The sequence below is a fragment of the Erpetoichthys calabaricus genome, chromosome 1, assembly GCF_900747795.2.
Source record: "Erpetoichthys calabaricus chromosome 1, fErpCal1.3, whole genome shotgun sequence".
NCBI classification, from domain to species: Eukaryota; Metazoa; Chordata; class Cladistia; order Polypteriformes; family Polypteridae; genus Erpetoichthys; species Erpetoichthys calabaricus.
In genome coordinates, this window is record NC_041394.2 from 119,408,194 (window position 1) to 119,432,493 (window position 24,300).

General features: G+C 39.8%; 1 protein-coding gene across 1 annotated transcript in view; it reads right to left on the reverse strand.

Moving 5' to 3' along the window:
• si:dkey-220o5.5 (actin filament-associated protein 1-like 2) overlaps window positions 1-24,300 on the reverse strand; it is a 137,977-nt gene that overhangs the window by 106,032 nt on the left and 7,645 nt on the right. Inside the window, exon 2 of the mRNA XM_028805927.2 lies at window positions 599-727. Within this exon, the coding sequence (XP_028661760.2) occupies window positions 599-727 (129 nt within the window). The remainder of the gene's footprint in view (window positions 1-598; window positions 728-24,300) is intronic.

Sequence of the window (24,300 nt, forward strand, 5' to 3'; positions counted from 1 at the left end):
CAATAATTTTGTCCAGCCCGGTTTTTGAGTTTTATGTGGAATGATGTCAGATTTGGCTTTTTTTCTCTGTTTTTTGTGTTGTTCCAATGCACATAAAGGAAATAAACATGTGTATACCAAAACATTTGTAATTGCAACAATTTTCTGGGAGAAATGGTACATTTTCAAGGAAAATTCCAGGGGTGCCGATAATTTCGGCCATGACTGTACATATTGTATATATTAAGTTATAAGAATGACTAAAATTATAAATAAATATAGGCCATTGTTACTTTCTTTCTCCTCAAGTGTAGCTGGATATGTGAAAATTACACCAGCAATGGCAGTTGATGATGCTGTTGCATGTGAAATTCAACAAAGTCCTACGTAAGAAAGCCTAACGTTTCTTTGTTATTTTTCTTCTCATCAAACTGGATGATGAAAAGCAATGAGACCTTTGGCTTCCTTTTTATTTTCATCCCAACTTTCCTCCCACAAATAAAAATACATTTGGATGCAAGCGTCCAGCTAAACAAAATATATATAATTTTGGGAATTAAAAAATGCAACTGACCACACTTAGCTGCATAAAAACAAATAGCCACAAGTAAATACATACAGGATGGGTCCTGAAGTTTGGACAGCAATTCAGAGATGGACTTCTTCTTGGCTTGTGCAATGTAGCTCAGATGCTCTTGGTCCAGCACCAGAAGAAAGGATTGCAGGTCAGAAATGAGCTGGTTTAAATCTGCATACAGACAACAAACAGAAGACATGAAAAACAAGGGCTACTAGTATCAATGTTATTTCACTTCTATTGTTTTTAAAATTTGTGTTTATTTCTACATTAATTTCACCTGTCATGTCATTTTTAGTGTAGTTTTATTTTCCTTGAATGAACTTTTGACAATTTCTACTTTAGCATTTGTTTTTGGTGACCTATGTGATATTTGATGAAGATTAACAAATGCATGCTGTGCCTAATAAAGGTTGATACAGCACCAACATTTTCTCTCTTTCTGCGGTCGATTGACTAAGCTGACCAGATAGCTCCTTTCTGAAAAGGGCAAAGTAAAAGTCTGTTCACCAATGTAACCTGTCGTTTTAACTTCTTTCGTTGATTTGTGTTTTTTCATTGTGTTTCAGCCCTCAACATCCTTATTAACTTCTTTATTAAAATATTTTAAGAGTGTTTTGAAATTTGCATTCTATTGTATTAACTGAATCCCACAAACAGATCACTACATCATCGTTTACACACTTGATCTAGTTACTGTCACTGTAATCTCTGCTTACTCCCAGACAGTATATTCCCATTTACAACTAATTTGCTCTGTGTCCATCTTTAAAAACACGCTCTGTCTGGGTAGGTGACAACCATCATGCTTGTTGGAGGGACAATCAACAACAGCAATGCTCACTCCAAAGGCTGAGTGGTGTAAGCAAAGCTTTTCAGTCACCTTACCCTGTGAGCACTACTTACTTTTAGACAATGGAAACATCCATTTATATGTAATAATCTAACATTTCGAGCTTTTTAATCCACTGTGTCCCTATTGTTTTTCTTTTCTCTGTACCCTAATAAGCTTTCATATGACACTCAGACGGTGGGCTACAACTTGCCTTTTCACAGCGACTTTGATATCTGACAACTTCTTTTTTATTTTGGGCACTGTGCCACTTTCTGATCTTGAACTCTCAATCAGCTTCATTTTGTTGTTTATACAACTGCTTAAACCAACAAATGGTACGTTTTTCATTACCTCTACTTGGCATTTGCTGAAATTTTTCTATTTCCCCCATGCTTTGCCATTGTCTTTTCACAGAATGCTGTACTTAAGGGAACATTTATATTGATTTGCATATTCAAAGAGGTGTAATTCTGGGTGGAGACGGGGTGGTGGGCGCGTGCATGAACATTACTTTTCACGCAGACCAGGATTTATGTAGCAGAAGTTGGCTTACGCATGGTTTTGTGCATCTGAATTTTTTTATGCATTACAAACACACTTGAAAATACATTTATTAAAGTGGCATGTTTATTTAAATTATTTGCGTGCAATTCTTTCAATCATTACTCACTGATTCGTTCAAGATGCTTAACAGATATACTGAATGTTGCTGAAGACTAGAAGTACCTTTCCTAAACAGAATATTATATTCAAGTAAATTATTAAAAATTTATGACATATGTTGCTTCAAAGTAACATTGAGACTGTTACATTAAAATGAGTTCATCAAGAACACGGGGACAGTTGAAAAATTCTTAAGGGTAAATTTCACACATACAATGGGAAGTTTTTCTTCATACAACCTATAGACAGATGGATTACAGAGTTCGGTTTTATTTCTCACATATATACACACAGAGGTATAAGGTGAAATGCAGCTTAAGTGAGCACCCTGTGCTGTGCAACAAAATTAAAAATAAAAATTAAATATTAAAAGTGCAGATTAAATTACTCAAATAATCAATTGTGTTGAACATAAACACTTTAAAGGTATAATAATAGTTAAATAATTGTTAAATAATAAAGAGTTAAATATAAAATATTAATTGACTATTTTTACATCTCTGAGTAAAGCCTGACAAGATGACCATTTCTTGTTTTTATCACCTGGGAACTGAAGCTCTTTCTCATCTTTCTGTTCTTGACTGGGGGCAATGCAGGCACCTGTCAGTTCTCTGCCATTTAAACTGGCTGAAGAAAGGGTGAGAGGAAATCTTCATGATCGTGGCTACCCTGGTAGTGCATCTTTTCATACACAGGTCCTGTAAGGATGGTAGTGATATCCCTATGATGCGCTCAACCAAGCTCACAACTCTCTGCAGCACTGTGTGGTCCTTTTATGAGACATTTCTACACCAAGTAGTGATGTGTCCTACCAGTATGAGGCTGCATGGTAGAAGGATTTCAGAGTGTTAAAAAGTGTCTTTAATTTCTTCAGTTGTCTGATATGACAAAGGCTCTGCCTGGTCTTTCTCGACAGAATGTCTGTCTGGTGGGACAATGTTAAATCGCTCCTGCTGTTGGTTTCCAGGTATTTAAAAGCCTTTCCACTGCAGTGCCATTAGTAAACAGAGGTGTGCACTCAGTTTTTTACTTCTTGTTATTTCTGCTGAAATTTATTATGAACTCTTTTGTTTTGCAGAAGTTGAAGGATAGTTTTCCTGACACCATAGTGACATGCCAGCCACTTTGTCTTGGTACGGTGTCTCATTGTTGTTGCTGATGAGTCCTACCACAACTGTGTCATCAGCAAATATCATAATGGTGTTTGAGCTGTGCTTGTCTACAGAATCATTTGTGTATAGTGAATGCAGTAAGGGACTGAGAATACAACCTTGGGGGATGCCGATGTTCATGGTAGTTGATCTGATTCCCAGATTCTGAAATTTTGTTGCTAGTCTGGGGGTGACAATTATGCTGAAGTCTGAGCTAATAAGTTATCATTCAGTGTGGTAGATAGTAGGTGCCTCATGTATAAATGGTGCATACGCACAAAAATGTTGCATATGCCCATTTCCACGCTCACATTGTGATGTATAAAAACTAAGCTTAGCGTAAAGCCACACACATTCTCACACCAGGTCAAACCATTGCGTATGCACATTTTTGGCTCAGTTTTGCAAACTGGCGGTACCCAGCGTCAAAGAAGTGCTACTGTTCCTGTGTGGTTTTCCTTTATTTATTTGAATCACATCCCTGACGTGGCTTTATCAAATACACTGACATTAACCGCATATCATTTTTTTAGTTTAAGGCATCTGATTGTGATCAACCTGTAACAATATAATGATGCACGGAATGGACAAACTATTCCAAATACCACAGCTACTTTAGCGTTGTTACTCTCAGTGCACCAGTATTTTAACCCATTATATCCGAGTGTGGAATCACAGCTATACAGCAGCTGATCAGAAAGCTCTATGGCAGATTCTGTCAAGAGCAGAGAAAGGTTTATCGGGGTACATGCCTCAGCCATACGCACAGTCTATTTGAACTTCTCTCATTCTGTAAACGCTTCAGAGCCTTTTCTGCATGAACCTTGCGGTTCAGAAACATTTTCATCCCAAGATCTCTAAATGTACTCAATCAGTCCATCAAGTGCTCCCAGTAGAACTGTTTGTACTTTTAAGTACAATTACCTCACTGTAAAGTTGCCTTACAGTTGTAATATTGCACAACCTGAGCTACTTATGCTTTCATATTGTATATTTTTCATTATTTTCTATTGTATTATTATTATTATTATTATTATTATTGTTGTTGTTGTTGTTATTTTACCATTTTATAGGAAAATAAGTTTTTGGAGGATTTGCATATTGAATCTCATTGTACCATATAATAACAATAAAGAAATTCAATTCACTTCAACAGAAGAGAGTGCATATTTACAGATGATGATGACTGGCTTCTAAGTCGATTTAGATTTCCAGGCGTTATCTTCTTGGAGCTCTTGAGATCATTTTAAAGATGAAATTCAGTAAAGTATATATTAACTATATTATACAGATACATTTTTAACTTCATTTAAATAATGTATACTGTTACTAAACATCTGGACACAGTGGACAGTACAAGCGATGAACTGACACCCCGTTCAGGGATTGTTCCTGCCTCATGATGTATGCTTGCTGGGACTGGCGTGACCCTGGATGGATAGATGGGTGGAATAATTAAACATGTACTGCAAAGATATTTCAATACTCCTTAAAAGTTTTGAAGAATCAGCATTCTAAGCTTACAGATGGCTTGACTTTTATTAAAGAACTGATTGTGTTGCGATTGTTTACTTGGAGAAAGAACAGGAAAGACAGGAATTGGAGGGTTCGTATGTTTGAAAGAGACAGTACTGCTGCAATAAATTATTTCGTCGATGATCGAGCATGGCAGAGCAAGCATCTTGCAGGATGCAGGAACAATCTCTGGACAGGGCTCCAGCTCATCACTAATACTCCACCATTATGGCCTTATGTTTAATACATGCTTTAATTAATTTCATCATGAACATGATATCAAGCATACATCTTAGCATTTAAATTGTTAAGAGAGCTGTAATATCATGAATGTAATGTATTCTGTGTCCTGTCAGCGTTTAATAAGAAGCAAGTAGTGATTCACACACAGAGTAAATAGAATATGAAGCATTTAACATGCTACTTTAGTTACAATGGGATTGAGAAACTAGTAAATCAAAAGATTTTAAGATGAAGTTTATGACATTCTACTTTAATGACAAAATAAACTACATGATTAAAGTGAAAATTTCAAAATTAAAGTTGACATTTCAAGCTTTTTTTTCCACTGTGTCCCTATTTGTTTCTTTTCTCTCTACCCTAATAAGCTTCCATATGACACTCAAGACGGTGGGCTATGACTCGCATTTTCACAGCGACTTTGATATCTGACAACTTCTTTTTTATTTCGGGCATCGTGCGAACTTTCAATCAACTTCATTTTGTTGTTTATACGTACAAATGCTTAAACCAACAAATAGTACGTTTTTCATTACCTGCATTTGGCATTCACTGAAATTCTTCTTTTTTCCCCATTCTTTTGCCATTGTCTTTTCACAGAACGTTGTACTTAAGGGAACATTTATATTGATTTGCATATTCAAAGAGGCATAATTCTGGGAGGAGACGGGGTGGGGTGGCAGGCGCATGCACGAGCGTTACTTTTCACGAAGACCGGGTTTTATGTGGCAGAAGTGCATGGAAATTGGCTTACACATGGTTTTGTGCATCTGAAGTTTTTTTGTGCGTACGCACATTTCGACTTTTGTCCGTACACCATGTTTTAGTGTGAATTCTATGCGCAGCATTTTGCATGAGGCCCTAGGACATTAGGCACCTTCAACACTGGACTTAATCAAGTGGATAAGATTGGTGTGTTTTGTTGGGCTGAAAGCCCTGTTCTCATAAAAAGTTTTCTAATGTGGTTGTAGTTTTAGTTTAGTGTTCATTTTCTCAATCTCTTTTAAGTTAATTTGTATTTTGTTTAACAAAATGCTTAGTCTTTTTGGTTTTTTTCATAACAACCTGGCTAGTAATGCCCAACATCAAGGCATTCAATGTGTATAGAAAAAGAAAAAGAAAATGAATTGAAATAAAATGGCAAAGAATCTGTGTACTTGATTAGAGGCTTCAGCAGTTCAGTTATGCCAATAAAAAAGTAAGAAGGTTTCACTTAACAGCCTTGCAGTTCCTCCTGAGTGCCCTACAGAAGTGACGAATCACTGAATGGGTCCTCTATATGGACCATGGAAAATCTAAAAATTTAGGTGATTTACAACACGACAAGTTTGTGTAATGCCAGGCTGGCATCATGCAACATCACCATGACATCTGGATGGGTAGTGTATCAAATTAAACTCACATTAATTAATGTAATCAAGACAGACCCCTACACTACCACAATGCGCACTGGATTCCATAACCCTGCAATAGCAAAGCAGGATGAGAAAATACTAGCCTGATACAGGAAGCTCATGTAATACAGGCCCATCTGAAAGTTTCTCACAGGCCTGAAAATGATGCCTAAGTCGAAGGGCATTCATTCACAACCAATCTGATACTTGTGAGCCCCCCCGGTTAAGTTATAAGTTATGGGACACAAACACATTTTACATTAGACATGCACTTTGTATTAATGGCAAAAATAGAAAACAAAAATAATTTTGCATGGCCATCCTGCAGAGAAGAGTAATGGCCGTAGGGAAACATCTGCTGAGCATTTTATTACTTTGGCAGAGAAGATCCAGCTATGGCTTTCTTCTTGGAAAAGAATAATTAATGAAGACAGAAAAGCGGCCCTCCAGAGCTTGTCTTGTGTAGCACAACACTGAGTCATACTGCTAGCTTTCAAATGTATGCTGAAACTGGGAGGGAGGAGGAGGAGATGAAGAAGTGGCATCCATTCTGATGGCCTTTCTTTGTTAGTTTAGTAAGCCTTTGGAGTGGGAAGCTCAAGCACCCAAGATAAACAGGCCATTTTCTGTAAATGTGCATGTCTGGGTGTAACATTTTATCAGTAATAAGTCTGATAGAGAATAAACATAGCAGACAGCAGGAGAAGTAATTCTGAGATTCTTCAGGTAGAGAGGCCAGAAGTTGCAAAGCCAGTTGTGATACTCACTAATAATGGTTGGAAAGTGGTGATGTGTTGCATGTTGATTAGTAATGCAAGTAAGGATTTCACTACACTTTTTATGTGCCCTACATAAAAATTATAAACCTGTAATAAATGGCCAGTGAAGAAAAATTACAGTTTTATACAGTTGCTATCATGGCTTTTACATATTAACCTACAACAAAAACACCCAGGTTAAAACTTCATGTTCAAAACCATTTTACTTGACTTGTTGTCTGGAATTTCAGTATAAAACCTCTTTTGAAAACAAATACTTTGCTGACATACTTTATGTTTAATTGTCTATTACATCCAAATCATCAGGTAAGATGCATTACACGAGAAAATGCTGCAGATTAATTTGATTTGTAACAGATTTTGTTTTCTCTGGCTCGAGGATTTCTGTAGACAGAGTTTGCTGCCTCAAAAATATATGACACTTACTTCTAGGAAAGGATAGTTGTGCCAAATTTAGACAACTCACTAAAGAGCAGAGACATCACATTGTCAGTAAAGGTTCTCATTATTAAAGCTATTGTGTTTCCAGTAATGAAGATTTGGACTATCGCAAAAGCTAAATGCAAAAGAATCGACACAAAAATTCAATGTTTGAAGAAATACAACCATACTTCTCATTGGAAGACTTGAAATAGTATGGCCACATAATGTGAAGATAGGATTCCCTGGCGAAGAATTTCTTGTTGGGGAAAACTGAAGGTAACACGAGAGGAGGATGACAGAGACAAAGATGGATAGAATAACTGAAATTATATGACCTTGAAGGAAATTAGAGATGCAGTTTTGGATAGAAAGGCATGGTGTGCTAATGTCCTTTAGATCACAAAGATTTGAATTTGACTAAGGGATTCAACAACAATTTGATTTGTGGCTCTTCTTAAAAATGGCGCTCTCTTTTCTTACAAAATGATTCACGGGTAAGGTAGTTTTAGCGATTAAAAAAGTAATCCACTAAAAACTACCAGTTGACAAATTGTGCAAATTTCTAAAGTTAACACTCAAGTACTGCTGCTTCATGGATATAATGTCCTGGGTTCCAAACCCTCCCTTAGTTTTTCTCTAGTATTCCCCAACGTCATACATACGTGCATGTTATACTAACCTTTCAATTCTAAACTACCACCATGGATGTGTGCATGTGTGGGCCCTGCAATGAAGTGTCACCTTATCTAAGGTCAGTTCCTGCACTGTTTCATATGCTTCTGGGACAAGTTTTGGCTATCCGCACTCCTGCACTGGACTGAATGAGTCTGAGGATGTAATAAAACTTAATATTCAGCATCTTAGTCACAGTCAACAAATTATCTCATTTTGTACATAGCAAGCAGTAGCACTGGGCATGTACTGCTGAAGATTAGGTGTTGTGAGACAGTCTGGGATCAAATGAGGTCCACATAAATAAAATAAGGGTATGACTGAAATTAGGGTGATAAATATAAAGACATTTAGAATTATGGCTTTGATGTCAAGGATCAAGAGACGGAAACTTAAATAAACGAGAGGAGGCTGTAAACAGCCAGCAGCAAATTCTAGGCTTCTGGAAACACATGATACAAATCTCCCTGACGGCTACCACGGTAAACAGAGATCGCTGGCGGATGAGGTGGGAGACGGGACATGAGAGAGGCATTGTGCTGCTGTCCTCCAACCCCAGTATACATTATTTCATAAAAAAGAGGCCTTTCTGCTCTGGCAGGGCTGCAGAGATATTGTATCAAAACAAGCCACTTGTTATCACATTCAATGGGCTTTAATTTCTCTATGAAAGGAACACCCAATCTGAAAGAGCAGGCCATGCAGGACTTGTGCTGAATGAAGCTCTCAGACCATTAAGAGCAAAGGATTTCATACAGTACTTAATTGTTTCAACATAATTCATGCGATTTGCTGAGCAAAACAGCTGAAGCTGCTCAAATGAGTCACTTTAAGGCAATTCCCACATTAACCCAAAGAGCCTAATAAGGAGGCTCCAAACCACAAATAAAGGAGGAATGTCACAATTTGGCATATTTGTTTGTTTTCTTTTTATTTTTCCCCACTTTTCTTCCCTGCACTGAACCTTGCTAAAGCCTTCACGGACAACTGAAAGCTACGGTTGCTGCAGGTTAAGGAAAGTGGCTGACCAGAACCTAGTTGGCCAGATTGGTGATTTAAGGCTCATGACATTTCTGCACAGCAGATTTGTTTTGTTTTTTTTTTTGCCCACTGTCTGACCATAACTCAGCTCGTCCTCATGTTCTAGCTCTCTAGGTCCCTTGGCTTCCTTTAAAGTGTTTCCGCATTAAAATTGTTCAGCCTGGCCACACTCCACATTCAGTTACTGTTTTCTAAGCCTTTATTTCTTCCATTCCTAAACTAACAAGATGCAACTCATAAGTGATGGACAACAAGTAACACTTGGTGAATTGAACTCGTCACACTGTGGGACACAGTGCACATTTGATTTTTCCTTTAAAATGTTTAGTCTGACTAGACCAAACCTATAAAGTTCATGTTTTACCTGAATAATGGACTAGCAAAGCTAGCAGGAGTTTCCTCCGCTCCTCACTTCCTCAGCTTAGTCAGCTGTTCCAGTCCAAGAATTTCTATGCATGCAAAGATATACTGTATATAATCTGTAAATATATAGTGCCTGTCTAACTCATATGCTCATCAACAAAAATACTGTCTCTCCTGTAGTTAAAAACTGAAATTTGGCAAGAGGGTACAACTAGGACACTAGGCATCTGCTAAGAAAGAACATTTCGATATATCAATATTTATGGCTAAAGTGCCCCTAATTGAAAAACTAAATACCCTAAAATCTCAAAAATGCTTCTTGAAAAAAGAAACTTAGCTGATTTTTGTAGTTACTTTAATGCTAGCATACAATTACAAGTTCAGTGCTGAAGAAGGGATGATGTTCTGGAGAGGAAAAAAAGAAGCATGATAACAATTGGCATGCACATTCAGGTATGAAATGGATGCAGAACATTCAAGGAACATGCAAAGTTCAATGGTTAGCAAGCATGCAATAAAGCTCCGGTGATGGTGCCAGGTGCTGTGGCTGTGAGTGTAGGTGTTGCTTCAGTAGAAGCAAAAGGGGGGGGAAAGGGGAGGGAAAGAGAAGAACAGGTAAAAGTGGTGTAATCCGGTCTGGTGTGGGAAGATTTGCATTGGGAGTGCCAAGGATGCACAGGATTAGAAATTAGATGGTCAGCTCAGGTTGGACGGTTTAGAGACAAAGCCAGAGAAGCAAGATTCCATTGGTTTGGACTTGTGCAGAGAAGTATGTCCTGGGTATATCAGGAGAAGGAGGCTAGGGATTGAGGTGCCAGGTAAGAGATAAAGAGGAAGGTCTAAGAGGAAGTTTATGGATGTGGTGAGAGAGGACATGAAGGTGATGGGTGTAACAGAGCAAGATATAGAGAACAGGAAGATATGGAAACAGATGATCCGCTGTGGTGGCCCTTAAGGAGAGCTGCTGAAAAAAGAAGAAGAATATCTCATCCAGGTCTGGTTCCTGCCTTGCACGTAATTTCTCCAGTTTAGGATCCGGCTCATGGTGACCCTGAGTTGGATTAAGCTAATTTGAGACATGTACAGTATGTTATTTAAGGTAGCTAAACATATCTTCAGTTAGAAGTACCTCCTAAAAACTCATATAAGGACAAACATAGTAACCTAGTAAGGCATGGAGCTCAGGTCTCATTGGCTATGGGACATCAGTTCTAACTATAAAACTATGACAGCATTCTAAAGCAAAATGAAAAAAGTGTCACCCCAAAAAAGCTCAAGAAACATGATATTCCAGGACTTTGCCCTAATGTGTAACAAGTATTGGGAGGAATAGATAACAGAAACCTGATGAACTGTAGCAGACAATTATACAGTAAAAAATTGTAACCCAACACAAGAAGAACAAGTACTTTGTAGAGAGTAAAAAATGATTGCTAAATCGGCAGTGATGTATAGGACTGCCCTAGAAATACATCTTGAAGCACTTAACTTGTCAGTTATTTCACATCTTAGCTGAACAGGTAACAGCAGCTCATCCACTTCACAAATGCTTGGCATTCCCATTTGTTTAGGACCAGTAGGGTCTAACATTAGCCCCCACAGACTCGCTTCATATCTTCTCAAAGCACATGCCATGATGAAATACTTCTGCTTCATTTTGGTGGTAGAAAAAAAAAAGTTTTACATTCATTAATTAACAAAGCTGCAGCTGAAGGACATTTTTTACATTTTGGGAATGTTTCAGAAGCCCACTCGCTTTCCTCCAAATGGGGGGAGGGTGATTCTGTTTATTTTTCTTTTCCCATTGGCAGTTAAAACAATAAGCTGCACAGCCCGCATCCCTGTAACATTCCACAGAGGTCTGCGGCTTTATGTCGGCCTAATGCTGCTGCCTCCTGGGAGTCCGCTGAGGTGTCTGTGCTGCATGTTGGTGTTGCACACTTTTGGATCAGGTTACCATCAGGGTCACAGTTCTGCTTTTCAAACTCAACAGATATTTGTATTCCCAGAAGGCAAACAGGAAGACAAGTCAGACAGTTGAAGACAAAAGCTGGCATGAAGACTGGGAAACGCATCATAAGAAAGAAGAAGATAGTGGCACCACTTAATTCCAGAATCTGCATTAGGTCCACATTCAGTTTGTCGGTGTGCATCAAGATGAATCTAATGGTACTGATGATCTGAATATTACAATAATAACAGTGGCCATTTTTGTGTATTTTACATATGCTCAGTTGTTTCCCATCTTGTCCCCAATGGGCTCCAGTTCCTACTACTCTAAACTGCTTTAATGGATTTAGATTTTTATCTGTCCATCTATTCACTTCCTTAACCCTCTTAATCCAAATCATTTTAACAAAAACATTTTTGTATGCTATCACTCTGAATGCTGTGGTGGGTATTTCATTTGAACCTTGACTTTACCATTTGCTGTACTACAGAGCACACACTAAAAATGCATATGTTTGGGTTTTTATATATATATATATATATATATATATATATATATATATATATATATATATATATATTGTTGCGCACGCCCGCATAGGGAGCCGCGTAAAGACACGACGAGCAACATAACATATCGTGCCAGGGGACAAAGACGGGGTACTAACCTTTCTCTCTTTTATTCCTACAGAAACACAGAAACAACGCAGCCGTAACTTTGACCAGGTTCCCTAAACCACATGCCACCACTTCCGCATTCCATCCCTTCCTCTGGTCCCATCTTGATGACGTCACGGCTCCCATACAGCACCTCGGTCCTTCCCAGCATTCCATTCATCTGTTTCCGGTCCCACCCCATAAATGCTTCCTTCACCAGATCCAAAACGTTTGCTGTTATGATAGAATGTCATATGTATGACTGTATTCTTTATTTTTGATTTGCAGTCTGTACAGTATACGGGGCCGGTAACCCCAAACCTTTATGAGATGTTGTGTATTCTTTGCAATATATATATATCTTATATATAAGCGTCTATGCGTGAGAGGTGAGAGGTGGAGTCTGGGTAAGGGCTCCACCTCAGAGGAAACAGAAAACTCGCTTAGCCACTAATAACACATGCGAGGCCAGCACGTCTGCAAAATGAAACCTCAGAAGAAAGACAAAGTCGCTTAGCCATTAACATCGGTAAAACGGTATCCCTTTTACTTTGCTCCCTCTGCTAATACACAAGTGAGGCGAGCACATCGGCAAAACGAATCCTCCTAGGAAAGAGACGCCCAGAGTAGTTCCTTTCAATTACATCTCTACATTTTACAGCACGGACTTACATGGCTATATTGCTTTACAGTGATCCCTCGCTATATCGCGCTTCGCCTTTCGCGGCTTCACTCAATCACAGATTTTATATGTAAGCATATTTAAATATATATCGTGGATTTTTTGCTGGTTCGCGGATTTCTGCGGACAATGGGTCTTTTAATTTCTGGTACATGCTTCCTCAGTTGGTTTACACAGTTGATTTCATACAAGGGACGCTATTGGCAGATGGCTGAGAAGCTAGATTGCTTACTTTTCTCTTTCTCTCTCTTGCGCTGACTTTCTCTGATCCTGACGTATGGGGATTGAGCAGCTGCTTCCTGAAACGACATGCTGCACGGTGCTTCGCATACTTAAAAGCTCAAAGGGCACGTATTGATTTTTGACTGAAAAACAAACTCTGTCTCTCTCTATCTCTCTCTCTCTCTCTCTCTCTCTGCTCCTGACGGAGGGGGTGTATATTTTATAATCTCCCTGAAACTTTCTCTGTTTCATCCACTGGAATGGAAATGGCTGACTCAACTAATTTATGATTTTGCTGTGAGTAACAAGGGAAACATCTGTGACAGGGTGAGGAGCTTGATCATATTAGAAGACCTTAAAGATAATGTCACATTATGGGACAGTAATGTTGTGGGATAATGTCGGACATTAGAACTGCAGTCACTAATGATGACAGCTGATCATGTCAATTTAAATGACTGAACATCGGTAGATCTATCTAATTTACTGACTACATGCCAACTTTCCAGCACTGTCATGTTGGTCCCTTTTTGTGATAGCCAATAACGTGCTGCCTGATGGAGAATACACTGTACAAAGGGTTAAAAGCTATGGCGATTTCAGCCACCACCTTGACCCTTTAATTTATTTTTTTCCATTGTGTCATGGTACAAAAAACATGAGACAACTCTTCTGTTTCTGATGTCCAAAACATGTGTGCTCCTTATACCATTATATGCATTACACTTCAATATAAGCATTCATTGGTTGTCTGCTCTCATGCACACATGTTGACCTCTACAATTACAGAAAAAGTCTAACCTGTTTAGTTTTATTTGAGTGAGTCATGAACTTGTTGGAGTGAGTCACTGGGCATGTTACATTACGCAACTGGCTTAACAGGAGCCTGCCACCAACTGCCTCTGAATCACTAAGATTATGTAAATCAAGGCTAAGACTGAAAATTGCTGGAAAAGGCACGTTATGTGATATAGCCTAAAGAATTTGGCCTCAGAGCCTGCCCATCCAGAGGAGCTGGTTTAGGAGGTCTGGGAATTTATTTAGGGTTGTCCAGCGGTCCTCTCCTTCACTAACTGCACCAATGAGACAGCCAAAGACACGCTGTGGAAATTGTATTTCTCAGATGGCGTGAGACAGATTAGGAAAACAACAAAAGGAGCGACAGACCATTATTGTGTTTAGAGAAATAACTCATCCTGTGGCCACCATGGCACTCAACATGAACAGTGGATATGTAAAAGGAATTAAATAAGTAAAAACCTCTGGGAGTCTTTTACTGGAGGTTCACAGGGAGGAAATAGGAGTTCTGACCAGGATATTGTGAGAGAATTAGGCCTTATACCTGATCTGTGTATTTCGTGAGGATCTACTGTACTAGCTCACCCTGTAGACCAAGCCATCACTTCAAGTCACTTGAGCATGCTTCTTCTCTGAAATACCACATTGGGGTCTAGTGATTGCTGTGTTCTACCTGAGAATTGGCGAAAATCAAGCCTTCACAGCTATTTGAGCTAAACGAGAACTCCCTTAACTCCCATAGCCCAAGTGACTATCCTGACTTTTGACTATCTCTTGTACACTTACACAGTCACACAATTTGTTAGAAAGCCACTCACTTGAGCCACATTACACCCACTCCACCACAAACCTCAGCAGGACATACAGATTGCAAAACAGACGATAGGAACATTTGGAATTCTAACATGTGTGGATTTCAGTAGTCTTTGTTATGTCAGTTATGAATAATATATGTTATAACTACAAAATAATTATTCTGCATATATGTGTTATGAAGTGAATACACCTAATGGCTCAACCCAGAGCACAGAATCTCTTATGTTCATTTTCCATAACTATTTCTCTGGGATGGGTCAGCTGGGCTACAGTTGTATCACAAACTACTAAACAAAACTAATAGTTTCATCTGACACAAGAAGATGCTGTTGAAGACGATAAAGATTATGTAGAAAAATGAAGAGTGTCATCCCGAGCATATTAAAAAATTAGTGGCAAAAAAAAGTGTTGCATAAAGTTCTGCATGATCTTTGTATTTTACTTATACCACCACCCATCTACTAAACCCACTCAACGGTGTTTCAGATCTATAGCGAATCAGACCTACTTCAGCTATTATACACGGAAAGGATTTCAAGGAAAATGGAAAAACAATAAAATCCTTCTTTTCATGCACATTGACCGATTCCACGCATTATTTTTCTGAGCATCATGGTGCTTTGCGCAACTAACCTTTTTTTTATATCTAGATAAGCACACTGCACTTGTGTCATAACCACATCATCTGTAATTTTTTTTAAATTCCAGAATGTTTTTTAAGTGGCCAGTCAAGGGCGTAATGACTGACATGTGCCTAACAGGACTAAGCAAAGAGAGTCACAGAAGAGCATGGCTGAAGACTTCAGGGTTCATTATTTTGTGTTTTCTAACTGTAAGATATTGTGTAATAGACAGCATGCTGGGATTGGCACCCCAGCCAGGATTGAACAGGGATCCTTACCTGGCCTGGGAAGCCACTGCAATGGAAGGACCAGGGGAGATGAGGATTTCTGATTATTCTCTCCCTCAATATGCTAGGTGGCAGTCTCCCTGGTTTAGGATTTCCACACTCATGCCCGCAGGGCATGCTGGGGCCTGTAGTCCTATGGGGCAGCCCTGCTGGCCTCCATGGGGGCCACCAGGGGGAGTTGAAGCAATTCACAATCCCTACTTTTTTGGACTTCCGACTGACCCGGAAGTACTTCCATCAGGCTATGCCCAGGCACCAGAAGTACTCCTGGGTCTAAGATAAAAGGAGCCGCTGCACCTCATCCAGGTGAGCCAAAGTCAGGTGAAAGAGGACAAAGCTTGCCTGGAGGAGTGAAAGGAGAGAAAGAGAGAGAAGAATTTGCGTTATATTTGGTTATTCCACTTCAGAAGCAAGCCTTTGTATAAGGTAAATGTGTGAATAAGACTTTTTATTATACTAGGACTTGCGTCTGTGAAGTTGTGTCTGGGGTTTGGGGTGCTGAAATGCCCCCTGGTGGTCGCAACTGTTTACTGAATTTTGTACATGACAGTTTTATATTTTAGGATTTTGAATATTTTTATCATTAGGCCACAACTGCAAAGCAATTGTGGGCTTTTGTTGTTCTCATAGGTCCAGCTATTTTGTTTACCATTGATGGGCACTGTCGCTGCTCACGTGTTTACACTGGCTGCATCTGATGTCACTGTGCCTTATTTTGTAAAATATATTCGTGGTTCAGATCTGACCTGAAAATTATTTGCAAAGCAATTTACTTCTTATGAATTGTGAGGGCTTAAGAATTCGAGCTGGTGTTTTAAGTTTGCTTTGTTCTTTTTTGACATCAAATCTTTCATTTGTGTATTAGACACTGACAATCAGGATTTAGTTCTATGCTTTTCCAAGTTCTGAAATTCTGCCTGTCCCATGACTACGCCTTAGCTTTATCCTTAACTAATTATTCTTCTCCTGGTTATTATTTTCCACTTTTAAAAGATGTGCACCTTCAGGTCACAGGATTGCAACACTGGGCAACTCATGTCTTTGTCTGCTTCCCCCACAATTTTGATGTAGTTGCCAAACTGGCTTGATCTATCTACCTCTCTGGCCTCTGGTACTCCCACTTCAATCTCCTTCAAAAGAGCCACCAGTCTGAAGAAACGCCTCTGCCTTATGACCATGAGTGACACATTGCTTTGGGCCTTTGACAACACTGACAGTGTTAAGATTAGTGCTATGTGAAAAGAAAAAGAACTGTTAGCCCTTTGAATCTTTAACTCTGAGTTTACAGTTTACTTTAATTACTTTATTGAACTTAATAATCAATCAAGTATAGAGGGCTATGAATTAAATTGTCTATTATAAAAAATGGGCAGGACCCTAAAACCGAAAGGTACACAATAACCTTGACAAGAACAAGACTTGGCTTCTCTTTACAACGTGTTGACTGGCTGATGGACTGACCGACAGTAATGAAATGGGCAGTATCATCACCAGTAGTGTCTCCTACCATCTCACATCTGAATGAAAAAGGATGTCACCTCCCTTAGTTATGTGTTCAAAATTTAATGCATGAAAACCACTAACAAGGACATGTCATTTTGATCAACATGCAGAAACTACATTTCTTTAAAAGGCTGGACTCTCCACAATGTGACTTTAATTTGCATGTGAAGATATCGGCATGAGTGTTGACAGAGAAAGACAATTGATAAAGTACCAGCAATAAGTACGGGGCTTTGTTTCTCCTATCGAATCCAGAAAATAGCAAGAAGGATAAAGAGAAGCAAAATTAGAATATTTATTAAAAACATTCAATGGAAGAATGCACAAAAAACGAATCATAGTTAAACACAGGTAAAACAATAAATCTATCAGGATCTTACTATACAGGTCAAGAACCTCTCCATGCAATTAGGTGGCTCACTCTCTTGCCCATGACAGTGACATTCCAGAAGACTAACCTTTTCACCTCCTCTCTCCGTTACACTCTCAAAACCCTGGTCTCTCTACCTTCCATAATTTATAAACGTGTATAACTGCCTCAAAAAAACAGCTTTAACTCCATTCTGGGGTCACTTCTGATCAAGACTCTGAAGCAGTTCTGCTTGCTCCAGTGCCATGAGGCTAGAACTCCCACTAGCAGTTCCTGGTGTTTTTGAACACTTCAACCTTAAAATGACCAGAACTTGGTTTCCACTGTTAGTCAATAAACACCCTTTGAGACGTGCAACCTCTGCCATGACGTGTTGCCAATCTGACATTTCCTCCCTGGTCTAGCTTGCAAATTTTCAGGCTGCTAGATCTTTTGGACATAGACTGCCTATTGTGGGATGCCATCCCTAGCTAGCCTGTCTCAACAGCCCAGGAAAAAATTGCATACTTCTACTCAGGTCACATTTCTCTCTCTCTCTCGATAATTCTGGTGCCCCCTGCATGCGTTTCTATCGAGGCGTTTGTTAATGACTCATTAGCAGACCTTACATCTCCACACTGCCATAAATGATACGTGGTGCCAGTGTGGCTTTCTTCTTTTTCTAAGGTGCTGTTTTACTGGATTATACCATCTTGGTGGTAGCCCTTCACTACCTCTTACAAGCTGAGCACCGAGTCCCACACTTTACAGATAGAACAGAAACATTGCTGACCAGCTCTGTACTGCTCATTGGAGGATATGCTCAACAAAAAAGAATCAACACGTGATAGAGGCACAGGGCACACAAGACTGAAATGGAGTTCTACTTCAAAGGAATCATTAAACCTCTTGAACAGAGCAAAAATGAAGATGCAAAGATCTTTAATTAAATGCTAATTCAGATACTTATTGAACTGTAAAGCTTAAATAATAATTTCCTTGTACTGGTCATAATACTACGAGTCCTCACATGCTTATTACATTTGGTACGACCCTTGAATCTTTTACTGATGAGAGTTGCACATGCCTTACACAGAAGCAGCGATTAATAATTCCTTGTAATGTTGCAGGTGATTAGATGAGTAAGATGCAAATAATCAGAACTTGCAGTTAATACCATGAAACCCCTTTTATTTTGCTAAAGTTAATACATTTTTACTTGAACAAGGTGCTTCACAGGATTTTTATTACATTATTTCACTTGACACATTTTCCTCGATAATCAATTGTAAAGATTATTGATCAAAAAGGGGGCACTACTGTCCTTCAAGATCCAATAGTCAATATGGGAAATCTGTCTGTCTACTGTGTTTGACCTAAAACTAAAGTAGGCTGAGGTTGAAAACATTCAAATGTTTTTCTTGTGGATGACACAGTTGTCAGTCCTGCTGCCTCCCAGCTCCAGCAGGCTAGTTTCAAATTCTGGACTAGTCACGGCCTATATGGAGCTTGTCCTCCCAGTGTCTATGTGGGCTTATTGTTCTGTGTAGTACAGTTCTCCTATACACCAAAAACCTATGGGTTATGTATGAGCTTGCAATATAATAGCCTGATATTCTGGGTAGCTACTTTGTGCCCAGTGGACTAAGGCTCCGAATCAATTACACTAAACTTGGTAATTCGAGGGATGAATGACACTTTATTGTTGGGTTGATAATATTGTTACTGTCTCACACATCGCAATATTTACCTTCAGGAAGAATCATACTCATTTTTATCCACTCATAGAATTAAACATGTCAGATTCAACAAAGATTGGAATGGTGTCACCATGGGGCAGCACTGCTGCCTTAGATCTTACAAAGGTTCTAATTCTGGCCTGGCTAAAATCTGAGTGGAGTATGCAAGTCCCCCCTTTTCTACTTGCCTCTTCTTTTGTTACTCCTCATATTTATATAAGTTGTGAGTGTGCCATCTTTAATTTGACCTAGTATGAGTGAGTGCGTGTGAGCACACCCTGTAATAAGGTAGAATCTTATCGAGGGTTGGCACCTGCCTTAGGGTCAGTGTTGCTGGGAATGGGTCTCACTTCCTGAAGCTCTGTAATGGAATGTCAAGTCAAGTCAAGTTAGGGAGCATGCACTGGTACAGTTCGTTGCCCCACCCACTACACGACGAAGCAACTCGGGATCCTGGTTTGCAACCCCCCCAGGCAGTCCCAGTCCCACCCTCTGGAAATGACCCTCTATCTGCCGCAGCCAGGTGTTATGTGGGCGACCCCTTGGCCTGGTCCAGCCACTCGGGTCCCCAGCAATGAGAATCTTATGAGCTGGATCACCCTCTGGGAAACGCATCACATGGCTGTACTGCCGTAACTGACACTTCCTCACAATGCAAGTAATGTGCCTCATTCGGGACTCTGTGAGTAACCGCTCATTCGACACAAAGTCAAACCAACGGTACCCAAGGATTTTCTGGAGAGACACAGTACCAAAGGAGTCCAGTCTTCATCTCAGGTCACTGGATAGTGTCCATGGTTCACAACCATAAAATAAGACAGGAAGCACCAGGACTCTAAAGACTTGGACCTTCGTCCTTTTGCATAGATATCGGGAGCGCCACACACCCCTTTCCAGTGACTTCATGACCCCCCCATGCTCTCCCAATCCGTCTACTGACTTCATAGGAAGAGTCACCAGAGACATGAATGTCTCTGCCAAGGTAAGTAAACCTCTCGACATCAGACACACTACTGATGGCTGTGCCCAAGAGGTCATTAAAGGCCTGGATCTTTGTTTTTATCCAGGACACTCACAAGCCCAGACACTCAGTCTCTCGAGAGCCCTGATCAGAGCCTCCATTGACTCCGTGTAGATCACAGCATCGTCAGCAAAGTCAAGATCTGTGATTCTTTCTTCACCAATAGATGCCCCACAGCCACTAGACCCCACGATCTCACCTAACACCTAGTCCATACAAGCATTGAACAGAGTAGGAGCAAGAACACACACCTGACGAACCCCAGAATCAACTGGGAAAAACACAGCACTCACAGTACCAGTGTACCAGTGTACAGGCCGGCCATGATATCCAGCAACCTCGAGGGGATCCTGCAAACCCTCAGGATGTCCCACAGGGCAGCTCAATCAACTGAGTCAAAGGCTTTGCGAAAATCGACAAAGGCTGCAAAGAAACTCTGCCGATATTCACATTTGCGCTCTATGAGAACCCTCAATGCCAGGATGAGGTCGATGGTAGACTTCATAGGCGTAAAACCAGACTGTTCCAGCCGCTAGTAGGTGAGCAAGTGATCACGGATCCAATTGAGGACAACCCTATCAAGGACCTTACCTGGCAGAGAGAGCAGTGTTATCTCCCTGTAGTTACTGCAGTCCAGGCGAACACCCTTCCCTTTCCAGATAGGGACGACAAGTCCTGTTTTCCAGTCAGTTGGGTTGATGCCAGTCTCCCAAATGGAAGCAAAGACTGTGGAAGATTCTGGGTTCACTTCCCGGTTCCTCCCTGTGTGGATAGCGCTTTGAGTACTGAGAAAAGCGCTATATAACTGTAATGAATTATTATTATTATTATTATTGCTTGCAATGCCAGGAGGACAGCCTTACCACCAGCCTGGAGAACTTCACCCCGGATACCACAGATCCCTGCTGCCTTTCCCCTGCTCAGCTGGTTTGCCACCAGTGCAATCTCAGTGAGATTGGGTGGTTCACAGCTAATTGAAGGATCGGTCTCAAAAACCGTGAACCCAGAGATACCCAATGTTCTAGCCAGAGGTTCAGCTTTAAACAACTGCTCAAAGTAGCCAGCCCAGCGGGTCACAACTGCAGTGTCATCCGTAAGGAATGGAATGGAATGTGCTGGCTCAAAAAAATGATTGAACACAAGATTGGCTGGACAATCCAGGTATAAAATGGATAAATGGACAGACATAGTACTACAAATGTTAGGGAGAATCTGAAAAAAATACTTATTTATTTCTACTATTATGACACTAATTATTTTTATAATGACCATCTTTAAAATATGAAAGAAACAGAAACCAGGACAGCTTAGTTATTAGTCATCTAGCTGGATGGACTAAGTAGTCTATACATGTGTAAGTACATCCATCAATCTTTAATTCATGCATTTAGTAATACAGATTCTGCCTTGTTCTTTGTACTTGACATCAAGCATTATTATAAAAAAATATATACTGTAAATATGTTACAGCCTACCATTTTTTAAAACCACTTAATCCATTTCAGGGTCATACATGGCTGGGCTCAAGGCAGAAAACAGCCCTGGCCAAGATGTCTACTCATCAGTGTCGAAGTACATGCTGGCCAATTTGGAATCCTGAGTCAACTTAACCTGTGTGTATTTGGGAATGTGGTAAGAAAACCAAAGCAACTGCAGAAAACCCCGGACAAACATACATGAGAGGAATATGCAAACTCCACACAGACAATGCCTGAGAACAGAATCTGAACACAACACACTGGATCCATGAGACAAGAACACTACCTGAAACAGCACCCTGGTACCCCAGCAAATGATTATTGTTCAAAATATTATATATGGACATCTCAAATGAAAGAAGTAATGATTCCACCCTGATTACAAGTGTCTACCTTAAGGAATGCTATTCAGACAAGATATTACACTTCGCCAGTAATCACCCAGCATCTCATAAACGGAGCTGTATTAAGACTTTATTCAGAAGGATTCACACCCATTGTAACAGGAAGGAGACAAAAACAAATGAAAGACGCTATCTTTTCCATCTTTTCACTTCAAACAGCTACCCAAAGACATTCATTAAACAATGCCTACATAGGAGATGCCAGAGAACCCAGAAAACAGTCGACTCCATTCTGACCTCCCCCCCCACCCCCATCCCACCTGGCACACACTTCCTTATCATCATGGAGTGTCAGAAGGAGCAGCACATATCCTGTCCAAATCAGGCATCAGAATAGCACACAAACCTACAAACAATCTGCGCACTGTCCTTTTTAATGCCAAAAACAAGAAATCAGCAGCAGAGACACGAAACACAGTTTATAGCATTCCATGCGGTTCTTGCCCAGCGGTATACATAGGACAAACGTCAAAAAGAATCGCAACACGTATACAGGAGCATCAAAACGCCATCAGAAGGAAGGACTCACGATCACTGATTTATACACACACAAATTCAACTGGACATACATTTAACTGTGACAATGTACAAGTAAGATTTAAGGCCAGTACCAAAAGTGCCAGAGAGCTGGCTGAATCTTGGCTATCAAACAAAAACACCATTAACAGACATTTGGACATAAATCCAGCATATGCAAACTTAAGAAGAAGAACATCCTCATAATAAATAAAACTTTATGACCAACACCTTCCTAACCCCACCTCTTTACAACCCCCCCACCTAATTTTGCTATATATTGCCTTTGATTCTTGTATGTCTAATCATTATCCTCTGATGATGGCTCCTGGAAGGAGCTGAAAGCTCAGGAATAAAAATTACTTTATGATATGTGATTCATTCTCTCTCTTTGTGGATCTCCAACTACAAATATATATATATATATATATATATATATATATATATATATATATATATATATATATATATATATATATATATATATATATATATATGTGTGTGTGTATATCTCTCTATTATAAAAGAAAATCTTGAGGCGAGACTATTGCCAAGGGACGGGCAGTTTTTAATAAAAAAGAAAGCAAACTATCTATACACTGCTTAAATTTTTATTTTTTTCTGGTTGTTAATAACACTAAATAGTCATGTTCACTATTCTAATAAGTTAAAATGTTATTTTGCACATTTCATAAAATGCCTATATCTGTTTATAACATGCCTTTGGATTTCACTCAGTCGAGGAAAAATTACCTCTTAAAAAAATAAGCCTGTTAACATTATAGTTAGCTCACAGGGTCTGCAGTTTACTGGCTCAGTAGTCGAAGAATTCTGAAAACAGTGGGGATTGATCCACCTGAAGACTACAACGTAGCACCACCAAAAACAATTCCACTGAGCGGATGAACCAGACCCTGAAGACCATGATTGCCTCCATCATCAGAGACCATCACCAGGGGCCTCATGTATAAACGGTGCGTACGCACAGAAATGTTGCGTACGAACCTTTCCACGCTCAAATCGCGATGTATAAAACCTAAACTTGGTGTAAAGCCACGCACATTTCCACGGTAACTCATACCTTGGCGTACGCAATTTCCCCGCTCGGTTTTGCAGACTGGCAGCACCCTGCGTCAAAGCAGTGCTACTGTTCCTGCATGGTCACCCTTTCTTTCTTAGCTCCACATTCCTGATGCGGCTTTATAAATACACTGAAACTAACTGCATATTGTTTATTAGTGTAATGCATCTGATTGTAATTAACCTGCAGCAATATAATGGTCCAGGGAATAGCCATAGTATTCCAAATACCATAACTGCTTTAGCGTTGTAACTCTCACTGCATCTTCTTCTTCTTTCAGCTGCTCCCGTTAAGGGTTGCCACTGCGGATCATCTTTTTCCACATTACTCTCACTGCACCACTCGGAGTATTTATATCACTGTATTTGAGTGGGGAATCACAGCAGCAGCTGATCGGAAAGAGAAATATCGGTATACAGCATGAAGCAGACACTGCCTGAGCCACGGCAAAACACTTTAGAGACTCCCCAGTACGGATTTCGCAGTTTAGAAAAGGTTTCATCCCAAGAACTCTAAACGCACTCAATCAGTCCATCAAGTGC